This window comes from Abramis brama (genome assembly GCF_963993115.1).
Source record: "Abramis brama genome assembly, chromosome: 24".
Lineage (NCBI taxonomy): Eukaryota > Metazoa > Chordata > Actinopteri > Cypriniformes > Leuciscidae > Abramis > Abramis brama.
The window spans coordinates 465,001-489,526 of record NC_139986.1 but is presented as its reverse complement, the minus strand read 5'-3'; the positions used below and the strand labels follow the sequence as shown (position 1 = coordinate 489,526).

Sequence of the window (24,526 nt, the reverse complement as noted above, 5' to 3'; positions counted from 1 at the left end):
TAGAGTGTGTTCAGTGATACAGTGAGACTCTAGAGTGTGTTCAGTGATACAGTGAGACTCTAGAGAGTGTTCATTGATACAGTGAGACTCTAGTGTGTTCAGTGATACAGTGAGACTCTAGAGTGTGTTCAGTGATACAGTGAGACTCTAGAGTGTTCAGTGATACAGTGAGACTCTAGAGAGTGTCCAGTGATACAGTGAGACTCTAGAGTGTGTTCAGTGATACAGTAAGACTCTAGAGAGTGTCCAGTGATACAGTGAGACTCTAGAGTGTGTTCAGTGATACAGTAAGACTCTAGAGAGTGTCCAGTGATACAGTGAGACTCTAGAGTGTGTTCAGTGATACAGTGAGACTCTAGAGAGTGTCCAGTGATACAGTGAGACTCTAGAGTGTGTTCAGTGATACAGTAAGACTCTAGAGTGTGTTCAGTGATACAGTGAGACTCTAGTGTGTTCAGTGATACAGTGAGACTCTAGAGAGTGTTCAGTGATACAGTGAGACTCTAGAGAGTGTTCAGTGATACAGTGAGACTCTAGAGAGTGTTCAGTGATACAGTGAGACTCTAGAGTGTGTTCAGTGATACAGTGAGACTCTAGAGTGTGTCCAGTGATACAGTGAGACTCTAGAGTGTGTTCAGTGATACAGTGAGACTCTAGAGTGTTCAGTGATACAGTGAGACTCTAGAGTGTTCAGTGATACAGTGAGACTCTAGAGTGTGTTCAGTGATACAGTGAGACTCTAGAGTGTGTCCAGTGATACAGTGAGACTCTAGAGAGTGTTCATTGATACAGTGAGACTCTAGAGTGTCCAGTGATACAGTGAGACTCTAGAGTGTGTTCAGTGATACAGTAAGACTCTAGAGTGTGTTCAGTGATACAGTGAGACTCTAGAGTGTGTTCAGTGATACAGTAAGACTCTAGAGTGTGTTCAGTGATACAGTGAGACTCTAGTGTGTTCAGTGATACAGTGAGACTCTAGAGTGTGTTCAGTAACTCGATGGGTCAGACCTCGAACTCCTGGTGGTTCCAGGCGATGACGCTGGCGCTGCCCAGCTCGCGGTCCACACTGAAGCCGCGCATCTCTCCCTCCAGAGCGTCCCGCAGCTCCTCTCGCGTCTTCAGGTTCCAGATGAGGTTCGAGCGCGCGTGATCCTGCTGAAACCTGCACACACACACAGGGAAACACACTGAAACCTGCACACACAGAATCTCATATCGCAACACACCTTCTTATCTCTCTGACCTTTTGAGTATAAACACTCCAGCTAGAGGTTTAAGGTCATCAAATCAGAAACTCTTAGGGTGTATTCACACCGGTCTTGTTTGGATCGATTGAATCAAACTTAAGTTGGTTTCCCCCGTTGGTGCGGATCTTTTGGTCAGGTGTGATACAGTGATCGCACTCAAGTGCGGACCCAAATACTCGTACGTGACCCAGCTGAAGAGGTGCCCTCGGTCCGATTCCAAACCAACTCTGGCACGGTTCGTTTAGGTGTAAACATGACCCGACCCAATTGCAGAAACCACTGCGCCATTTACCATAACCATTTACCATTTGATCCGTACGGACCAGCTGCCCCATTTTAAAGGTAGAAGAGGCGGCGAAAACCTAACCCAAACTCTTGCGTTTCCTTGCCCTTGAACGGACACATGCACACAAAATTATTTTAAAAAATTAATCTAAATACCCATCTCAGCAAGTATTCTCTGGGTTATGTCATAAGTGAACAGTTGAAAAAGAAACCAGATGTTCGTCAGATTTTTCGGTCTGTGCATTCGGCCTTAAAGTGACAGCAGCCTAATATTCCTGCGGCTGTCTGTGTCGTTAATGTTAATAAAACAACAAAATACAGCTTTAGCATAGATGAAACTTTTTTATTTATACAGTGAACAGATAGTGTTATTTTACTTTTAGGCTTAATTATTCATTTCTGTATACTGAATACTGTTAGACTTTGTAACTTTGTTATTTAGTATTCATCTCTGCTTGTAATTTGTGTATTTGTTCTTATTTTATTACTGACTGTTCACTTGTTTTTAATAATATTTGAAATTCATCAGTGAAGAGCATGTTCTCTCTGCTGGAACCGTCTTGCAGCACATCTTCGTCATTGTATCATATGATGCTCATAAGTTTCTTCATATTGCGTTAGTAGCTGATAACACCAAATCAGTCAAGAAGAAAAATTGCACTACGAAAGATCTCCATGATTAGCCTGTTTTTGCACTTCCTGCTTTTCCCTGCTTCAGAATTTCTGTCCAATGAATGAATGACCTTAGCACACGTGTGGTTTTGTTTACACATTTTGGTTCTCTTGGAAAAAGGCCAGTGTGAAAGCGAACCACACCAAACAAACAAAAAATCAACACTGTATTTGGTCCGGACCGAAGTGTGGTGGCAAACAATTTCCTAATACTGAATAAGAGACAAAAAGGAATCAATTGTCTTTAACAATTATTTATTCCCATGCACATATATTCATAAGGTTATGTATCGATCGACACTACATTCTTCTAACTACCATCATATTTCTAAGATTCTATAAATATAATTAAATGCAAACATATAGAACATATTACATTTCTTCCAAAAGCAAGTGAACTAGCGGACTTTCCTGGTGTGAATACACCCTTAGTGGTCCCTAGATCTAGGCTGAGGGAAAAGGGTGACTGGGCTTTGGCCATAGCCGGCCCTTTTAGATTAATCACATCAGAATCACTTTATAAAGCAAAATTAAAAACCAATCTCTTCGAGAAGGCTTATAATCGCTGAGTTTCAAATGTTTTTTTTCCTTAACATTTGTGTATTTGTGTCTTATTGTCATATTGTTTTATGTTTCTGCTTTTTCGTTTTTCTTTTAAATTATATTGTTCAGCACAATGGTCAACCATCGTTGTTTTTATTGTGCTTTATAAATAAATTTAGATTGAAGTCATACACTTAAAGCTGCAGTCGGCAAGTCTGGCAGATTGAGTGGACTTAGCCAAAATTTTGAATGTTTACAACTCTCATGCCCCTCCCCCACTACCAACGAGCACCCTCCCATCGTCAGTGCGTGAGTACCTGATTTTCTGTGAACGCGTCCGTCTCTTCAGCATCGATCAACACCATGGACTCGGAGGTAGGCTGCCCTGGCTAATCTATCCATAGATAGCAATAACCGAGGAATTGGAAGCTTGTTAGTAGATTTTCTCTCCGCCATCACGCTTCCTACAATCTTCAGGCGAACTTCAGGCATGTCGTGTGCATGTGATATTGTAATGTGCGCGTCTGCGCGAGGGAGGGGGGATCTGTGGCGTGTGCACGAACTGTGATTGACAGTCAGATCTCACACCCCCCGGCGCTGATTGGACCCGATGAGACGGGAGCGGTGGATTTTTGCAAAACAAATAACACGCTCCAGGTGGAGTTAGAAGCTCGGGTTTTTTTCTAAAACCACCTTATTTATGTTGTTCTGTCGGATTATAGTGTCAATTTCACTGAATTTGATCAAAAAAATGTTGCCGACGGCAGCTTTAATTTCCAACAAAATCAGGCCAAAACGAAGTTTGCTTGGTTTGTTTACGGAGTTTGAAACAGCTTGTCTAAGTGTTTGCTCCGATAAACGCCTCTGAGCTCCCATTGGACCGTGTGTTGATGATGTAATAGGTGGGTGTGGCTCTGAGGCTCCGCCTTCTTTGAGGTGTAACTCTGTTCAGTCGGTCGTGAGTAAAAACATGAACACACTGAGAGAAACTGAAGCTGAAAGAGACTCGGACACTGTTGTTCATGTTTAATTCTGTAAAGCTGCTGTTTTAAAGCATCTATTGTATAAAGTGCTGTATAAATGACATTAATCACATTAATCACATTAAAGCTGTATAAATAAGCATGACTGAAGATCTGAATCTCAGATCTGATCAAACATCCACATCTCTGTGATCTGATGCTTTCTGAACCGCTGTTCTCTCAGTTTTATTGTGTTTATTCAGTTACTGAGAGGAAAGTGCAGCACATATTTACATATTCATGTAAGCGTCGCTGATCAGCATCGTGATGATCTTCACTAACAGTTCATCACTGAAAGGGGTTTCAAACGTCGTTCTACCTCTAAGTGAAGAACGGTTAAGAACTTCGCTGTGAGAATATCAGGGCTTCTAGTTTGAGTAAAACGGCGAGTGTACCTGTAGTAAAACAGCTCCCAGTTGGACTCGATCTTGATCCGCTGCCGTCTCTTCCTCAGGATGACCGGCTTCTGGTTTGCGTTCTACAATCGGTGCGACAGAATTACTGCAGTGGCGCAATATTGGTTTATAAGACAACGACTTCATATAAATAATAGACACAGGGATGTAAGGATAGTGCAGACGACACTAGAGCGGTGAAATCAAGCACATATGATATGAAGTTATGATCCTGCTATAAACGCATATAAATATGCCGTCCTGAGAAGAGACACGGATGTCAACACACTGATCTAATACAGCGCATGTGTAACAGCAGAATAAACCCATGTGACATGATAAAGTGAGTGACATGAGAAGGGGAGGGTCTAACAGAGGTGGAGGTCTCTGATTGGATAATGCTACTCACCAGGTTATTCCTGTCCTGCTGCATTGATTGACAGCAGAAACCACAATAAGAGCCGGTGGGGGGGCAGAGATAAGAGAGGTTATTGGTCCTGAGGTCAACCAATCACACTGCTGAATACTAGATGTTCATAACGAACATGGCTTCAATTTCAACAAGGCAAATGCATGAAATTGTGTGATTGGAGGCTCAAGAGCGAAGAAATTATGATGAGGATCAGTTTGTAACTCATGCTCATGATTCCAAAGCTGCAGAAAATGATTCATATCAGCAAAACAAACATCACTGCCCAGAATTATTATTCTCGGGAATAACATTAGATGACATGCTTAAATGACCCAGTGTAGGCGGTGGTGTTGTTTTGGTGTAATTTATTTACAGGATGCACAGTCTATTGTTATCATACGGCTTATTGTTAAATAACAGAATTATTAATCTATCAGCATCGGTTAATGCACATTTACCCTGCCGTCGTCTAACGCTCACTTAAACTTACATTTTATAAACACCTATAATGCTAACACTAATTATTTATATTTTTATTTATATTTTATATTGATTTTTGGTATTAGCTATAATTTTAATCAGATTTTTAGATCAGTGCATCTGTAATTAGTTTTTTCCCTGTGAAATTCTGAACATGAATCAGATACAGAAAGGCACAGCTGACAGATGTTTAGTCGGCCAATCAGAACACGAGCAATCCATGTCAAGAAGTGTGCAAAGGTGCGAGCATTAATTATTAATAAACCATTCCAGAGCCAGAAGATTACAGAGAGAAAACCCAACAGAGTTTGTACTCAGATGCACTACACGCTCTCACAACATCTCAGACAAATGAAAAACCAGCGAGATGGTCAAAGATGGAAAAAGCCCAGCCTTGTGCAGTGGACATGCCTAGCATTTACAGCAAACCAGCAGCGCAGAGCAGAGGACAGCAGGTCAGAGGTCAGAGGTCACTCACCTCCTTCTGAGCGATGCCCATCTTGTCTCTCCAGTGCACCAGCACGAGGTCGGCCTTCTCCTTGGCGAACTTCTCGACCTCTTTCGCAGCCTTACCTGCCAGACGCTGCCACTCGGGCACTTTATTCCTCCCGAACTGGTCCTGCAGAAATATAGTCATTCATGCATTTACAGCACTAAAAGAGGACATTTGAGAATAACAGCTGATCATCATTATACCGTGGCAATCTTGACATTGTCCCGTATGTGCATCCTATCGACGTCCTTCTCCGGCACAGGGTCAGGGCTGTCCAGATACGCCAGCAGACCCGTGGGCTGAGCACAGACACAGAGTTAAAGCTTTCTGTGACACTTTCACAAGAGACTATTCATAACTGTGCACACTAGGGCTGTCAAAATGGCTGAAAGCTAAATTTGAATTTCTTTCTCAAATATTAGCAAAATTCAAATTATATTCGAATTCTAAAGGCAATACTTAAAGGTGACATATTATGCCCCTTTTCACAAGATGTAAGATAAATCTCTGGTGTCCTCATAATGTGTCTGTGAAATTTCAGCTTAAAATTCCCCCCAGATCATTTATTAGAGCTTGTCAAATTTGCACCTTTTTTGGGTGTGAGCAAAAACACGCGGTTTATGTGTGTGTCCCTTTAAATGCAAATGAGCTTTAGCTCCGCCTCCGGCCAGAAGAGGGCGGAGTCTTTACACGAGCTTCAGAAACTCCGGCAATAACAGAACAGGCCAATCTCCCTCATCCAGAATCCCAGAATCACCAGTAGCGAGTGCAGCCTTACGGAGAGACTCAGGAAGAGCTTCTGAATGTTAGCGGAGACATTTCTGTAGTTGTTGTGGAGTTACACTGATCATCTCATCATCATGTTGAACTTCTCCACAAGTGTCCACAGTTCCTGAGGTCTTTATAAGACAGCGATGACATGTTCTGGTCAATAGTGTTCAGTGCTCGTCTGAGCTCAACCACAGAACAGCTTCAGGCTTTGCTGGATCTTCATCAGTGCGTTAGAACTGGTCTCTGCTGTCGCTCGCGGAACCAAATGTCGGCTGGTGTGTGTAAACGTGCAGATTAAGGGCCGGGAATATTATAATAAGATCCTCTTCATACGTCAGAAGGAGAGCGAAATCTGATCGGCTTATTGTTTGACATGCTTGCAGAGAAAGACTCACCAGAACACAGTTACTGGGTTTCACTTTTCACGTTTTCCGTGTTGGTAGAAGCACCGATTATAGCACTTACACACGGGAAAAGTCCGATTTTCATGATATGTCCCCTTTAATGTTAGAGGATAAAAGTGCTGTATTGTCTCCTGTGTCCACAAGAGGGCGCAAGCGAGCGCAATAAGCAAATATAAACCAAAGCATCGCATCTTTTATTGAAATGAAATGACATTCACTTTTTAAAGTGCATTAACTTTTGAAACAATTGTTCTTAAATAAAATATAATTTCCTTAATGTACATGCAAGGACAATTGTTACAATAGTGCATAAAACTGTGCATCAGTAACCTGAGAAAACACACTTAAACACACAGCGTAATGAACTACATGAACACACAACAGCAAACTGACATTCAGAAACACTCACTTCTACTCTCTACATATTCATCAAAAACACCAGACGCTCTTGATCTGAGCGAGTGCTGAGCGCTTTCACACTCTGTTGACAGTGTTTCAGCTGATGAAACACACACTCACACACTTAGCTCTGACTGATGGTTTGGTCAAGTGTGTCTTTGCACCATTTTTGCCTCCAACTGAGAGGATTTTGTCAGCAGGAAGAACCTTTTCCCGCCATTTTTCACATTAGCAACGCAGCCGCACCTGCTGTACTGGATAAGCTAACAGAAACACCGCGCCAGTGAAGTCATCATCATGTCTCGCGCAGCTCTCGACACACCAGCAATTTGAATGCACGGTTTTTGCATTCGAATATGCAGGGTTTTTTTATTATTTTTTTATCGACGAATAATCGAAATTCTAATTTTTATTTGACAGCCCTAGTAGACCACTCGTCCGGCTCACCAGAATCCTCTTCAGGAGGTTCAAGGCAATGGGGTTTTCTGCCGTCCACAAGCCCACCAGATGTCGACTCAGCTGTCTGTGAGAGAAAGGGGATTATCACTGTAAGAGGTCAGTGATGTCCTGCAGTGTAACTGTGATGTCCTGCAGTGTAAGAGGTCAGTGATGTCCTGCAGTGTAACTGTGATGTCCTGTAGTGTAACTGTGATGTCCTGTAGTGTAACTGTGATGTCCTGCAGTGTAAGAGGTCAGTGATGTCCTGCAGTGTAAGAGGTCAGTGATGTCCTGCAGTGTAACTGTGATGTCCTGCAGTGTAAGAGGTCAGTGATGTCCTGCAGTGTAACTGTGATGTCCTGCAGTGTAACTGTGATGTCCTGCAGTGTAAGAGGTCAGTGATGTCCTGCAGTGTAACTGTGATGTCCTGCAGTGTAACTGTGATGTCCTGCAGTGTAACTGTGATGTCCTGTAGTGGACCGTGATGAGCCTGACCTGTTGGTGAGCATCCGCTGGTCAGCGCTGACGGTGAACAAGGAGGTGTGGAGGTGTCTGGGTAAAGCTCCTTCGCTCAGGGCCAGATCCTGCATCTTAGTGGCGATCTCCTTATCTCCTTCCTGACACACACACAGTTTAATAGACTTATAGGGAACACAGACAAACACGCGGCAGGAACTGCAGGTCTCACCTCAATGATGGCCTTCATGATCAGACCGGCTCCTTTCACGATGGCCATGGAGGGATGCTGTGGAGAGACGCAAATATACACATCAAGGATGCATTAAATAGACCAAAAATAGCAATAAAGACATATAATGTTACAAAAAATTATATTTCAAATAAATGCTGTTCTTTTGAACTTTCAATTCATCAAAGAATCCTGAAGAATAATATGTATCAGTTTCCACAATAATATATAGCAGCACAACTGTTTTCAACACTGATAATAATCATAAATATTTCTTGATCATCAAATCATCATATTAGAGTGATTTCTGAAGGATCATGTGACACTGAAGACTGGAGTAATGATGCTGAACATTCAGCTTTGATCACAGGAATAAATTACACTTTACTATATATTCACATAGAAAACAGATGATTTACATTGGAATAATATTTCAGTTTTTACTGTATTTTTGGTCAAATAAATGCAGCTTTGAGCAGAAGAGACTCTTTCAGACACATCAACACATCTTCTGAACACTGAACGCCGTAGAGACAGCAGTGTGTATGAAAGCTGCAGCTCCAGACCTGGAAGAGCTTGAAGAGCGTGCGCCCGTGTGACGCCGCCATCTCCAGCAACATGTCGAACTGCTGGCCCTCCGTGGTCTCGCTGTATGGCGCGCAGAGGGCAAAGGTCAGGAAGTCCAGCAGAGAGCTGATCACTAACGCCCCGGTGCCCTGATCCTGAGGAGACACACACACACTGAGTCAAGCACTCAGAGACACACACACACACACACACACACTGAGTCAAGCACTCAGAGACACACACACTGAGTCAAGCACTCAGAGAGACACACACACACACACTGAGTCAAGCACTCAGAGAGACACACACACACACACACACTGAGTCAAGCATTCAGAGACACACACACACACTCACACACTGAGTCAAGCACTCAGAGAGACACACACACACACACACTGAGTCAAGCATTCAGAGACACACACACACACACACACTGAGTCAAGCATTCAGAGACACACACACACACACACACACTGAGTCAAGCACTCACTCACTCACTCACTCACTGTCTCACTCACACACACTGAGTCAAGCACTCACTCACTCACTCACACACACACACACTGAGTCAAGCACTCACTCACTCACTCACTCACTGTCTCACTCACACACACACTGAGTCAAGCACTCACTCACTCACTCACACACACACACTGAGTCAAGCACTCACTCACTCACTCACACACACACTGAGTCAAGCACTCACTCACTCACACACACACACTGAGTCAAGCACTCACTCACTCACTCACACACACTGAGTCAAGCACTCACTCACTCACTCACACACACACACACACACACACACACACACACACACACACAGAGTCAAGCACTCACTCACTCACTCACTCACACACACACACTGAGTCAAGCACTCACTCACTCACTCACTCACACACACTGAGTCAAGCACTCACTCACTCACTCACACACACACTGAGTCAAGCACTCACTCACTCACACACACACACTGAGTCAAGCACTCACTCACTCACTCACACACACACTGAGTCAAGCACTCACTCACTCACACACACACACTGAGTCAAGCACTCACTCACTCACTCACTCACACACACTGAGTCAAGCACTCACTCACTCACACACACACACACACACACACACACACACACACACACACACACAGAGTCAAGCACTCACTCACTCACTCACTCACTCACACACACACACACACACACACACACACACTGAGTCAAGCACTCACTCACTCACTCACACACACACACTGAGTCAAGCACTCACTCACTCACTCACTCACACACTGAGTCAAGCACTCACTCACTCACTCACTCACTCACACACACACACACACACACACACTGAGTCAAGCACTCACTCACTCACTCACTCACTCACACACACACACACACACACACACACTGAGTCAAGCACTCACTCACTCACTCTCACACACACACACTGAGTCAAGCACTCACTCACTCACTCACACACACACACACACACACACACACACACACTGAGTCAAGCACTCACTCACTCACTCACACACACACACTGAGTCAAGCACTCACTCACACACACACACACACACACTGAGTCAAGCACTCACTCACTCACTCACTCACTCACACACACACACTGAGTCAAGCACTCACTCACTCACACACACACACACACACACTGAGTCAAGCACTCACTCACTCACTCACTCACACACACACTGAGTCAATCACTCACTCACTCACTCACACACACTGAGTCAAGCACTCACTCACACACACTGAGTCAAGCACTCACTCACACACACTGAGTCAAGCACTCACTCACTCACTCACTCACACACACACACTGAGTCAAGCACTCACTCACTCACTCACTCACACACACACACACACTGAGTCAAGCACTCACTCACTCACTCACTCACACACTGAGTCAAGCACTCACTCACTCACTCACTCACTCACTCACACACACACACTGAGTCAAGCACTCACTCACTCACACACACACACACACTGAGTCAAGCACTCACTCACTCACTCACTCACTCACTCACACACTGAGTCAAGCACTCACTCACTCACTCACTCACTCACTCACTCACACACACTGAGTCAAGCACTCACTCACTCACTCACTCACACACACACACTGAGTCAAGCACTCACTCACTCACTCACTCACTCACTCACTCACTCACTCACACACACACACACACTGAGTCAAGCACTCACTCACTCACACACACACACTGAGTCAAGCACTCACTCACTCACTCACTCACTCACTCACTCACTCACTCACACACTGAGTCAAGCACTCACTCACTCACTCACTCACACACTGAGTCAAGCACTCACTCACTCACTCACTCACTCACACACTGAGTCAAGCACTCACTCACTCACTCACTCACACACTGAGTCAAGCACTCACTCACTCACTCACTCACTCACTCACTCACTCACTCACACACACACACACACACACACACACACACACAGAGTCAAGCACTCACTCACTCACTCACTCACTCACACACACACACACACACACACACACTGAGTCAAGCACTCACTCACTCACTCACTCACACACACACACACACACACACTGAGTCAAGCACTCACTCACTCACTCACACACACACACACACACACACACACACACACTGAGTCAAGCACTCACTCACTCACTCACACACACACACTGAGTCAAGCACTCACTCACTCACACACACACACACACACACTGAGTCAAGCACTCACTCACTCACTCACTCACTCACACACACACACTGAGTCAAGCACTCACTCACTCACACACACACACACACACACTGAGTCAAGCACTCACTCACTCACTCACTCACACACACACTGAGTCAATCACTCACTCACTCACTCACACACACTGAGTCAAGCACTCACTCACACACACTGAGTCAAGCACTCACTCACACACACTGAGTCAAGCACTCACTCACTCACTCACTCACACACACACACTGAGTCAAGCACTCACTCACTCACTCACTCACACACACACACACACTGAGTCAAGCACTCACTCACTCACTCACTCACACACTGAGTCAAGCACTCACTCACTCACTCACTCACTCACTCACACACACACACTGAGTCAAGCACTCACTCACTCACACACACACACACACTGAGTCAAGCACTCACTCACTCACTCACTCACTCACTCACACACTGAGTCAAGCACTCACTCACTCACTCACTCACTCACTCACTCACACACACTGAGTCAAGCACTCACTCACTCACTCACTCACACACACACACTGAGTCAAGCACTCACTCACTCACTCACTCACTCACTCACACACACACACTGAGTCAAGCACTCACTCACTCACACACACACACTGAGTCAAGCACTCACTCACTCACTCACTCACTCACTCACTCACACACTGAGTCAAGCACTCACTCACTCACTCACTCACACACTGAGTCAAGCACTCACTCACTCACTCACTCACACACTGAGTCAAGCACTCACTCACTCACTCACTCACACACTGAGTCAAGCACTCACTCACTCACTCACTCACTCACTCACTCACTCACACACACACACACACACACACACACACACACACACACACACAGAGTCAAGCACTCACTCACTCACTCACTCACTCACACACACACACACACACACACACTGAGTCAAGCACTCACTCACTCACTCACTCTCACTCACTCACTCACACTGAGTCAAGCACTCGCTCACTCTCTGTCTCACTCTCTGTCTCACTCACACACACACACACACACACACACACATGACGCACCACATTACTGATAAATTTCTCCAGTAGGTTTTCCAGGAACTTCTTTGAGGAGAGCAGAGAGGCTTTATTCAGCTGCTCCTGCCGCAGGTCGTAATCATCGTGCATCGGCTGCAGAAACACACACGTCACGTCAGGATCTGCGCATTAATGTCAATCTGTCACGCTTTCATCATCATACTTACACACATCAGAGCACACAGCATGTCTATGGCGGCGTGCGTCACACCGTTGTTGTTCCTCTTCAGCGCTTTTACGGTTTTTACTCCCAATTTCTCTCTAAACCTGCAACACAAACATCAAGCAATTGACAAAAAAGACAAAAAAAAGTGTTACTCGCATTTTTATAATATATATTATATTTATAGCATTATATATGGCCCAGAAAAATAAATAAATGAAGATAGATAGGTGGATAGATAGAAACACTATATTGCCAAAAGTTTTGGGACGTCTGCCTTAACATGCACATGAACTTCAATGACATCCCATTCCTGATCTGTAGTGTTTGATTAGGAGTTGCTCCAGCCTTTGCTGCTATAACAGCTTCAGCTCTTCTGGGAAGGCTTTCCTCAAGGTTTGGGAGTGTGTTTATGGGAATTTTTGACCATTCTTCTAGAAGCGCATTAGTGAGGTCCGGCACTGATATTGGACGAGAAGCTCTCAGTCTCGCTCTAGTTCATCCCAAAGCTGTTCTATCGGGTTGAGCTCAGGACTGTACAGGAGTCCAGTTCCTCCACACCCAACTCCTCATCCATGTCTTTATGGTCCTGCTTTGTGCACAAATCCAGACTCGTCCATCGGATTGGCAGACAGAGAAGCGTGATTTGTCACTCCAGAGAACACGTCTCCACTGCATCCCATGCTTTACTCCACTGCATCCCACTCTTTACTCCACTGCATCCCACTCTTTACTCCACTGCACCCCACGCTTTACTCCACTGCACCCCACGCTTTACACCACTGCATCCAACGCTTTACTCCACTGCATCCCACGCTTTACACCACTGCATCCCACGCTTTACTCCACTGCATCCCACGCTTTACACCACTGCACCCCACGCTTTACACCACTGCACCCCACGCTTTACTCCACTGCACCCCACGCTTTACTCCACTGCACCCCACGCTTTACACCACTGCATCCCACTCTTTACTCCACTGCATCCCACTCTTTACTCCACTGCACCCCACGCTTTACACCACTGCACCCCACGCTTTACTCCACTGCATCCCACGCTTTACTCCACTGCATCCCACGCTTTACACCACTGCACCCCACGCTTTACTCCACTGCACCCCACGCTTTACTCCACTGCACCCCACGCTTTACACCACTGCATCCCACTCTTTACTCCACTGCATCCCACTCTTTACTCCACTGCACCCCACGCTTTACTCCACTGCACCCCACGCTTTACTCCACTGCACCCCACGCTTTACTCCACTGCACCCCACGCTTTACTCCACTGCACCCCACGCTTTACTCCACTGCACCCCACTCTTTACTCCACTGCATCCCACTCTTTACTCCACTGCACCCCACGCTTTACTCCACTGCACCCCACGCTTTACACCACTGCATCCCACGCTTTACTCCACTGCATCCCACGCTTTACACCACTGCATCCCACGCTTTACTCCACTGCATCCCACGCTTTACTCCACTGCACCCCACGCTTTACTCCACTGCATCCCACTCTTTACTCCACTGCACCCCACGCTTTACTCCACTGCACCCCACGCTTTACACCACTGCATCCCACGCTTTACTCCACTGCATCCCACGCTTTACACCACTGCATCCCACGCTTTACACCACTGCACCCCACGCTTTACACCACTGCACCCCACGCTTTACACCACTGCACCCCACGCTTTACTCTACTGCATCCCACGCTTTACTCCACTGCATCCCACGCTTTACGCCACTGCACCCCACGCTTTACGCCACTGCACCCCACTCTTTACGCCACTGCACCCCACGCTTTACTCCACTGCATCCCACGCTTTACGCCACTCCATCCCACGCTTTACTCCACTGCACCCCACGCTTTACTCTACTGCATCTCACTCTTTACACCACTGCACCCCACGCTTTACTCCACTGCATCCCACGCTTTACGCCACTGCACCCCACTCTTTACGCCACTGCACCCCACGCTTTACTCCACTGCATCCCACGCTTTACGCCACTCCATCCCACGCTTTACTCCACTGCACCCCACGCTTTACTCTACTGCATCTCACTCTTTACACCACTGCACCCCACGCTTTACTCCACTGCATCCCACGCTTTACGCCACTGCACCCCACGCTTTACTCTACTGCACCTCACTCTTTACACCACTGCATCACACGCTTTACTCCACTGCATCCCACGCTTTACTCCACTGCACCCCACTCTTTACACCACTGCATCCCACGCTTTACGCCACTGCATCCCACGCTTTACTCCACTGCATCCCACGCTTTACGCCACTGCACCCCACGCTTTACGCCACTGCACCCCACGCTTTACTCCACTGCATCCCACGCTTTACACCACTGCACCCCACGCTTTACACCACTGCACCCCACGCTTTACTCCACTGCACCCCACGCTTTACTCCACTGCACCCCACGCTTTACACCACTGCATCCCACTCTTTACTCCACTGCATCCCACGCTTTACTCCACTGCACCCCACGCTTTACTCCACTGCACCCCACGCTTTACACCACTGCACCCCACGCTTTACTCCACTGCATCCCACGCTTTACTCCACTGCATCCCACGCTTTACACCACTGCACCCCACGCTTTACTCCACTGCACCCCACGCTTTACTCCACTGCACCCCACGCTTTACACCACTGCATCCCACTCTTTACTCCACTGCATCCCACTCTTTACTCCACTGCACCCCACGCTTTACTACACTGCACCCCACGCTTTACTCCACTGCATCCCACGCTTTACTCCACTGCACCCCACGCTTTACTCCACTGCACCCCACGCTTTACTCCACTGCACCCCACGCTTTACACCACTGCACCCCACGCTTTACTCCACTGCACCCCACGCTTTACTCCACTGCATCCCACGCTTTACTCCACTGCACCCCACGCTTTACTCCACTGCACCCCACGCTTTACACCACTGCATCCCACGCTTTACTCCACTGCATCCCACGCTTTACTCCACTGCATCCCACGCTTTACTCCACTGCACCCCACTCTTTACTCCACTGCACCCCACGCTTTACTCCACTGCACCCCACGCTTTACACCACTGCATCCCACGCTTTACTCCACTGCATCCCACGCTTTACACCACTGCATCCCACGCTTTACACCACTGCACCCCACGCTTTACACCACTGCACCCCACGCTTTACACCACTGCACCCCACGCTTTACTCCACTGCATCCCACGCTTTACTCCACTGCATCCCACGCTTTACGCCACTGCACCCCACGCTTTACGCCACTGCACCCCACTCTTTACGCCACTGCACCCCACGCTTTACTCCACTGCATCCCACGCTTTACGCCACTGCATCCCACGCTTTACGCCACTGCACCCCACGCTTTACGCCACTGCACCCCACGCTTTACACCACTGCACCCCACGCTTTACTCTACTGCATCCCACGCTTTACTCCACTGCACCCCACGCTTTACGCCACTGCACCCCAGGCTTTACGCCACTGCACCCCACTCTTTACGCCACTGCACCCCACGCTTTACTCCACTGCATCCCACGCTTTACGCCACTCCATCCCACGCTTTACTCCACTGCACCCCACGCTTTACTCTACTGCACCTCACTCTTTACACCACTGCACCCCACGCTTTACTCCACTGCATCCCACGCTTTACGCCACTGCATCCCACGCTTTACGCCACTGCACCCCACGCTTTACGCCACTGCACCCCACTCTTTACGCCACTGCACCCCACGCTTTACGCCACTGCATCCCACGCTTTACGCCACTGCACCCCACGCTTTACTCTACTGCATCTCACTCTTTACACCACTGCATCCCACGCTTTACTCCACTGCATCCCACGCTTTACTCCACTGCACCCCACTCTTTACACCACTGCACCCCACGCTTTACGCCACTGCATCCCACGCTTTACGCCACTGCATCCCACGCTTTACTCCACTGCACCCCACGCTTTACACCACTGCACCCCACGCTTTACGCCACTGCACCCCACGCTTTACGCCACTGCATCCCACGCTTTACTCTACTGCATCCCACTCTTTACACCACTGCACCACACGCTTTACACCACTGCACCCCACGCTTTACTCCACTGCACCCCACGCTTTACTCCACTGCATCCCACGCTTTACTCCACTGCACCCCACGCTTTACTCCACTGCATCCAACGCTTTACTCCACTGCACCCCACGCTTTACTCCACTGCATCCCACTCTTTACACCACTGCATCACATGCTTTACTCCACTGCATCCCACTGCATCCCACGCTTTACTCCACTGCATCCCACTCTTTACACCACTGCACCCCACGCTTTACTCCACTGCACCCCACGCTTTACGCCACTGCATCCCACGCTTTACTCCACTGCATCCCACGCTTTACTCCACTGCACCCCACGCTTTACACCACTGCACCCCACGCTTTACTCCACTGCACCCCACGCTTTACTCCACTGCATCCCACGCTTTACTCCACTGCACCCCACGCTTTACTCCACTGCATCCAACGCTTTACTCCACTGCACCCCACGCTTTACTCCACTGCATCCCACTCTTTACACCACTGCATCACATGCTTTACTCCACTGCATCCCACTGCATCCCACGCTTTACTCCACTGCATCCCACTCTTTACACCACTGCACCCCACGCTTTACTCCACTGCACCCCACGCTTTACGCCACTGCATCCCACGCTTTACGCCACTGCATCCCACGCTTTACGCCACTGCACCCCACGCTTTACACCACTGCACCCCACGCTTTACTCCACTGCACCCCGAGCTTTACTCCACTGCATCCCACGCTTTACTCCACTACATCCCACGATTCACACCACTGCACCCCACGCTTTACTCCACTGCACCCCGAGCTTTACTCCACTGCACCCCACGCTTTACACCACTGCACCCCACGCTTTACTCCACTGCACCCCACGCTTTACACCACTGCATCCCACGATTCACACCACTGCACCCCACGCCTTACGCCACTGCATCCCACACTTTGCACCACTGCATCCCACGCTTTACTCCACTGCATCCCACGATTCACACCACTGCATCCCACACTTTACGCCACTGCATCCCACGCTTTACTCCACTGCACCCCACGCTTTACTCTACTGCATCTCACTCTTTACACCACTGCACCCCACGCTTTACTCCACTGCATCCCACGCTTTACGCCACTGCATCCCACGCTTTACGCCACTGCACCCCACGCTTTACGCCACTGCACCCCACTCTTTACGCCACTGCACCCCACGCTTTACGCCACTGCATCCCACGCTTTACGCCACTGCACCCCACGCTTTACTCTACTGCATCTCACTCTTTACACCACTGCATCACACGCTTTACTCCACTGCATCCCACGCTTTACTCCACTGCACCCCACTCTTTACACCACTGCACCCCACGCTTTACGCCACTGCACCCCACGCTTTACGCCACTGCATCCCACGCTTTACTCCACTGCACCCCACGCTTTACACCACTGCACCCCACGCTTTACGCCACTGCACCCCACGCTTTACGCCACTGCATCCCACGCTTTACTCCACTGCACCCCACGCTTTACTCCACTGCACCCCACTCTTTACACCACTGCACCACACGCTTTACACCACTGCACCCCACGCTTTACTCCACTGCATCCCACGCTTTACTCCACTGCACCCCACGCTTTACTCCACTGCATCCAACGCTTTACTCCACTGCACCCCACGCTTTACTCCACTGCATCCCACTCTTTACACCACTGCATCACATGCTTTACTCCACTGCATCCCACTGCATCCCACGCTTTACTCCACTGCATCCCACTCTTTACACCACTGCACCCCACGCTTTACTCCACTGCACCCCACGCTTTACGCCACTGCATCCCACGCTTTACGCCACTGCATCCCACGCTTTACTCCACTGCACCCCACGCTTTACTCCACTGCACCCCGAGCTTTACTCCACTGCATCCCACGCTTTACTCCACTACATCCCACGATTCACACCACTGCACCCCACGCTTTACTCCACTGCACCCCGAGCTTTACTCCACTGCACCCCACGCTTTACACCACTACATCCCACGATTCACACCACTGCACCCCACGCCTTATGCCACTGCATCCCACACTTTGCACCACTGCATCCCACGCTTTACTCCACTGCATCCCACGATTCACACCACTGCACCCCACGCCTTATGCCACTGCACCTCACACTTTACGCCACTGCACCCCACGCCTTATGCCACTGCACCTCACGCTTTACACCAATAAAAGCTCATTCCATGAAACTCTACGCACTGTTCTTGAGCAAATCTGAAGGCCACAGAAGTTTTTTGGTCTGTAGCTGTTGACTCTGCAGAAAGTTGGAGCCTACCACTGAGTTACTGTTGTTCCCAATTGCTTCCACTTTGTTATAAAACCACTATCAGTTGACCATGGAATATTTAGTAGTGAGGAAATTTCCCGAATGAACTTATTGCACAGGTGGCAACCGATCACGGTACCACGCTTAAGTTCATTGGGCTCTTGAGAGCGACCTATTCTTTCACAGATGTGTGGAGAAGCGTCTGCATGCCTAGTGCTTGATTTATACAACTGTGGCCATGGAAGTGATTGGAACACCTGAATTCAATGATTTGGAATACTTTTGACAACATAGTGTAGAGAGAGAGAGAGAAAGAGAGAGAGAGAGATTTCTGGTAGTCCATTCGATATTTGCATGGTTCTAAACAAATACTGAATGAATTGTAGATGTATAAATAGAGGACAGGAACACAACTAGTCGATTCATACATCTCAGTGACCCAGAGAAACACAATAAAATGTTTTATGACAGTTAAGAGAAAAAGAGAAAGCAGGTGTAAAGCGTTTAAAAAAGGGGAAATGTAAAACAGCAAGACAAATGAAGATTTCCTTAAAATGGTTTCAGATAGGAAGGCCGATGGAGAGACAGATGGGCGGATGAGAGAAAGAAAGGGTACACTGAGATATATGGATAATATTTACATTGCAGGTTCGAGTCCACCCATGGGACCAGACCTTAGGACAACAGAGGGGTTTCATTACAACCCAGACAAACATGTGCAGATACAGAGAAGGGCAACGTGAGTGTGAACCGAGAGGATACGGTGAATAATCAAGCAGGAGTCGATCCGAATAAACACACGAGTATCACAGTCTCAGCTCAACACTGCATTAATCTCAAGCATTTAAATGTGATATAAACGGATTGATCTGGTGTGTGAATGCAGATAGTTTGTGTTTGTGCATCTCTGCAGCAGAGGTGTGGGACGAGCCGTACTTCGGGAGCTGTGTGAAGGCCTGGAAACCGGCTTTGGACGCCACGAGTCTCCTGATGGCCTGAAACTGGGCCTCCAGCTCCACGTTCGGCCCGGGCAGATCCACGTCCTGAGACAGCAGAGCCAGCACCGCATTGCTGATCAGCTTCTCTTTATTCTCTGAGAAAAGACCCTATAACACACAGAGCAGAAGGACAGGTCACACTGAAACCCAGTTAACACACACACACACACACACACAGAGAGAGCCGTGGGAACACACTCACGTCCTGAGTGACGGCGTGCAACACACCACTGTACGAGATGTTGGCGTTGAATCTGAACACTGCATCCGCAAAATTGCCATCTAGAATAAAGAACAAAAAACATTAGTTATTATATACATTTTTAGCTAACTGTGATTTTGTATATATACATTTCTGAAATACATAACTTAGACAGTCACCTCTGATTACAGATCACTCTAAACTGTAATGTGGACTGTAATGCATTTTCTGTAAAGCTGCTTTGAAACGATGTGTGTTGGGAAAAGCGCAATACAAATAAATGTGAATTGAATAAAATTATTCAAAGTGAATGCATTTCAGATCTAAAATGAAAAAACAATGATGGCAGTTGGAATTATCATTTTTATTTTATTAATTTGATTCTTTACTTTTTAAACATTTATTTACTTTAGTTTTTAGTGTGTTTTAATTCTCCTTTTTATCATATCTGCCGCTTTTGGTGTCGGTAATGTTTCTGAAAGAGTCTATTCTGTCACCAAGGCTGCGTTTATTTGATAAAAAATACAGTAAAAACAGTGAAATATTATTCCAATTTAAAATAACTGTTTCACTGTTGTGAATTTATTCCTGTGATCAAAGCTGAATTTTCAGCATCATTACTCCAGTCTTCAGTGTCACATGATCCTTCAGAAATCACTCTAATATGAGGATTTGATGATCGATAAACATTTATGATTATTATCAGTGTTGAAAACAGTTGTGCTGCTATATATTATTGTGGAAACTGATACATTTTATTCTTCAGGATTCTTTGATGAATTGAAAGTTCAAAAGAACAGCATTTATTTGAAACAGAATCTTTGTGACATTATAAATGTCTTTACTGTCACGTCCTTGCTGAATTAAAGTATTAATTTCTTTATTTAAACAACCCTCTTACTGATACTGACCTCAAACGTTTAAACGACTGAGTATAAATACACACATTCTGTATACATGCACACACACATTAACAGTTAGAAGATAAATATCAATGTTCAGCCCTCCTGCTGCTAACAGCACTAAAGCAGATGACAGCATGAGGTTTGTGCACTAAATCACAAAGCAAAATTCTCTTCAGATCTTGTAAAACACTTCTTTTTTTTTTAGACACTGAACGATGAGAGTGTGTGCGTGTGTGTGTCGTACTGGGCGGCGCGGCGAGGAATCTGAGGTGAAGACTCTCCACCTCCTCGTCCACAGGAGTGCTGATCAGACCCCAGCGCTGACCCCGACGCGAGCTCGCCATCTTCACACACACATCCCTGTTCCCAGACGCCCGCACGCTGTCCAGCAGACTCGCCAGCAGAGAGTCCCTGCACACACACACACACACTAGTCAAACACACGCTGACATCAGGAGAGCAGTGAGCCCCTGCGCACACACACACGCACACGCACACGCACGGACACACGGACACAGACTCACACACGCGTCAAACACACGCTGACATCAGGAGAGGAGAGCAAAGCAGTGAGTCCCTGCACACACAAACACACGCACACACACACACACACACACCTGTCAGTGGAGCAGTACTTCCGGATCTGACCGCGGATAAACTCCATGCTGAAGACCTGAGGATTCTCCGCATCACAGATCAGAGCAAAGACCTGCACACAAACACACAAATAGACAAACACACAAACAGACGGTCAGACAAACAACCGGACACAAGAACACACAAACACACAAACACAAACACACAAATAGACAAACACACAAACAGACAAACAACCGGACACACAGACACACTCCACGTCAGCCCATTCTGGTTACAATATAAATACACTTCAGAAGTAAGTTAGTGCATTAACTGACAATAAGCAACATGTGTGTTGCAGTAAGAGTCCAGCTGTGTGTTGTTCATGTCAGCTCAGGTCTGTTCAATAATATTATCAGATACAATTCTTCTGGTTTGAATAATGTATTAGTGAATGCTAAAATTAACATTAGATAAAATTAATAAATGCTGTAGAAGCGTTTTTCATTGCCCATTCATGTTAACTAACAGAACCTTATTTTAAATTTGTTGCCCAAATTTCTATATATAAATGATTATTTCTATTATGAAGGGCTGCCCTCGACTACAGATTGTTCTAGTCGACTAATAGTCGTTAATTTAATCCATTAGTCGACTAATCACGTGTTTAAATATGTTAATATATATTTTAATATTATATATTACCAAGCCATAAATCATAATAATGAGCCTTTAATTGCCTATATAAAACACGTATGGCCTAATCAGCGCTCAGACGCACACATAAAGCCACGGCGCACAGGCAAATGTAATGATTATGAGTGTATCGTGAAAAAACAGAAAGAGACTGTTTAAACATTTTAATAATTTGTTGGTAATAATTTGTTTTCTGTGTTTTTGGCTGCAGAGATTAAGTCACGATGCCGACTCGTCATCTCCACCTATATGCACATTTCATACGGATTACATAATCTGAGAATATCTATTTTCCATTTAAATCTGTTCATTCAAATGCAGACATTTCAAGCTTTCTACAGATATATTTCTCATGTCTGAAGTATACGCTGAGTTCCTCCAGTTCTGACTGAGACGGCAGAAAACGCTTCCTGTTTGCTTTCATTATTTTACAGAACACAATGTTTGTTGTTATTGTGAGTTTACAGAAATAAAAGGAGACCCTTTACAGTTTGCATTACTCTTATTTGTATGATCGAGAACGATGGAGTATTTAAAGTTAATGCAGTGATGCGCCTGTATGTCATGCAGTAAGAGCTCTCTCCACACACACACTTGAATATGCCCTATTAATAGCGCACATTTGTCTAGGTTGACATTAACTTGGAAAGTTGCTACTACTAACATGTTTCAAGTGATAAGCCATATTTGAGGTCTATAAATGAATGGCGAATGTTTGGATTTCCTGCCGTCAATGATCTGTCCGTCACAGCCTGTGGAGTTTTTTTCTGCAACTAACCGACTAATAAAATGTTGACTTCTAGTCGACTGACAGTTCGTGGACTATTAGGGTTAGCCCTACTATTACAGCATCATCATTGTCATCATTATAAAGGACTCACACACAGTCTGGCTCGATTCTGGTTTCTAACACCCACTTTTCCACAATCCAATCCCAATTCTTCCCATGGATAAAATCAAGGGTAACACCTTATTTCAATAGTCTACTTTAGACAACCGACTAACTATGAGTAACTGTGTGGCTACCGGTCAACTAGAGGTCATGTGAGTATTAGTAGTGTCTGCTTAATATCTGCAAACGCTTTATGATGATGCTCCTCAACAGACACTAGCTGCGTTTACATGGACACAGTCGGAATGAAATCAATACGATTGATGAATCCGAACAAGGTGTTTACATGAATGATCAATAAAGTAATCGGGTTGATGTGCGCGTTTATATGTCACAAGTTTCAAATCGGATCTGATGTTTTGACATGCGCACACTGCACGAATATACACAGTTTCCCGCTGTTCGCGCATAAATATTCTCATCTATTGGTTCTTTATTTGTTGTAAACAGCAGACGTAATATTAATTCGTCTCTGGTCATAATTTAGAGTATATTAACCGCTTTGCCGTGCTGCTTATTGATCACGCAGTAAAAATGCCCCTCCCCGCGGCCAAACCCAGACGCCTGTGGATGAGAATCCCAAACAAGCACTGGTGGGCCGTTGTCCTGCTTCACCTCACAGACGCGCGAGTGAAATGAGGATTTTAGAATGACGGGAAACTTATTAATATGACACTTTATTCAACAGGAAGAACAGCTCGATCCGCGCGTCATTACGCTAGTTAACGTCATCGCACATGCGCAGTCCTTTCTTCGGGCTAGAGTGTGTGTTTGTGTGCTTGTGTTCGGCTAGAGTGTGTGTTTGTGTGCTTGTGTTCGGCTAGAGTGTGTGTTTGTGAGCTGATGTGTGCGGCTAGAGTGTGTGTTTGTGTGCTGATGTGTGCGGCTAGAGTGTGTGTTTGTGTGCGGCTAGAGTGTGTGTTTGTGTGCTTGTGTTCGGCTAGAGTGTGTGTTTGTGTGCTTGTGTTCGGCTAGAGTGTGTGTTTGTGTTCGGGCTAGAGTGTGTGTTTGTGTGCGGCTAGAGTGTGTG

The 24,526-nt window shown here is 46.5% G+C and overlaps 1 protein-coding gene across 3 annotated transcripts in view; it reads right to left on the bottom strand.

The window, feature by feature from the left end:
* The window catches only part of dnajc13 (DnaJ heat shock protein family (Hsp40) member C13), a 113,361-nt gene that overhangs the window by 53,867 nt on the left and 34,968 nt on the right, over window positions 1-24,526 (bottom strand). For 2 of the 3 annotated variants that reach the window (XM_084102905.1, XM_084102903.1), the window contains exons 9-23: window positions 21,947-22,038; window positions 21,574-21,740; window positions 20,425-20,504; window positions 20,161-20,330; window positions 12,819-12,918; window positions 12,637-12,744; window positions 8,816-8,971; window positions 8,250-8,306; window positions 8,057-8,178; window positions 7,571-7,646; window positions 5,753-5,848; window positions 5,535-5,675; window positions 4,574-4,591; window positions 4,165-4,247; window positions 1,009-1,162 (exon numbers count right to left, since the gene is read on the bottom strand). In XM_084102905.1, the coding sequence (XP_083959031.1) occupies window positions 1,009-1,162; window positions 4,165-4,247; window positions 4,574-4,591; window positions 5,535-5,675; window positions 5,753-5,848; window positions 7,571-7,646; window positions 8,057-8,178; window positions 8,250-8,306; window positions 8,816-8,971; window positions 12,637-12,744; window positions 12,819-12,918; window positions 20,161-20,330; window positions 20,425-20,504; window positions 21,574-21,740; window positions 21,947-22,038 (1,620 nt within the window). The remainder of the gene's footprint in view (window positions 1-1,008; window positions 1,163-4,164; window positions 4,248-4,573; window positions 4,592-5,534; window positions 5,676-5,752; window positions 5,849-7,570; window positions 7,647-8,056; window positions 8,179-8,249; window positions 8,307-8,815; window positions 8,972-12,636; window positions 12,745-12,818; window positions 12,919-20,160; window positions 20,331-20,424; window positions 20,505-21,573; window positions 21,741-21,946; window positions 22,039-24,526) is intronic. The other variant, XM_084102904.1, reaches the window with a different exon arrangement.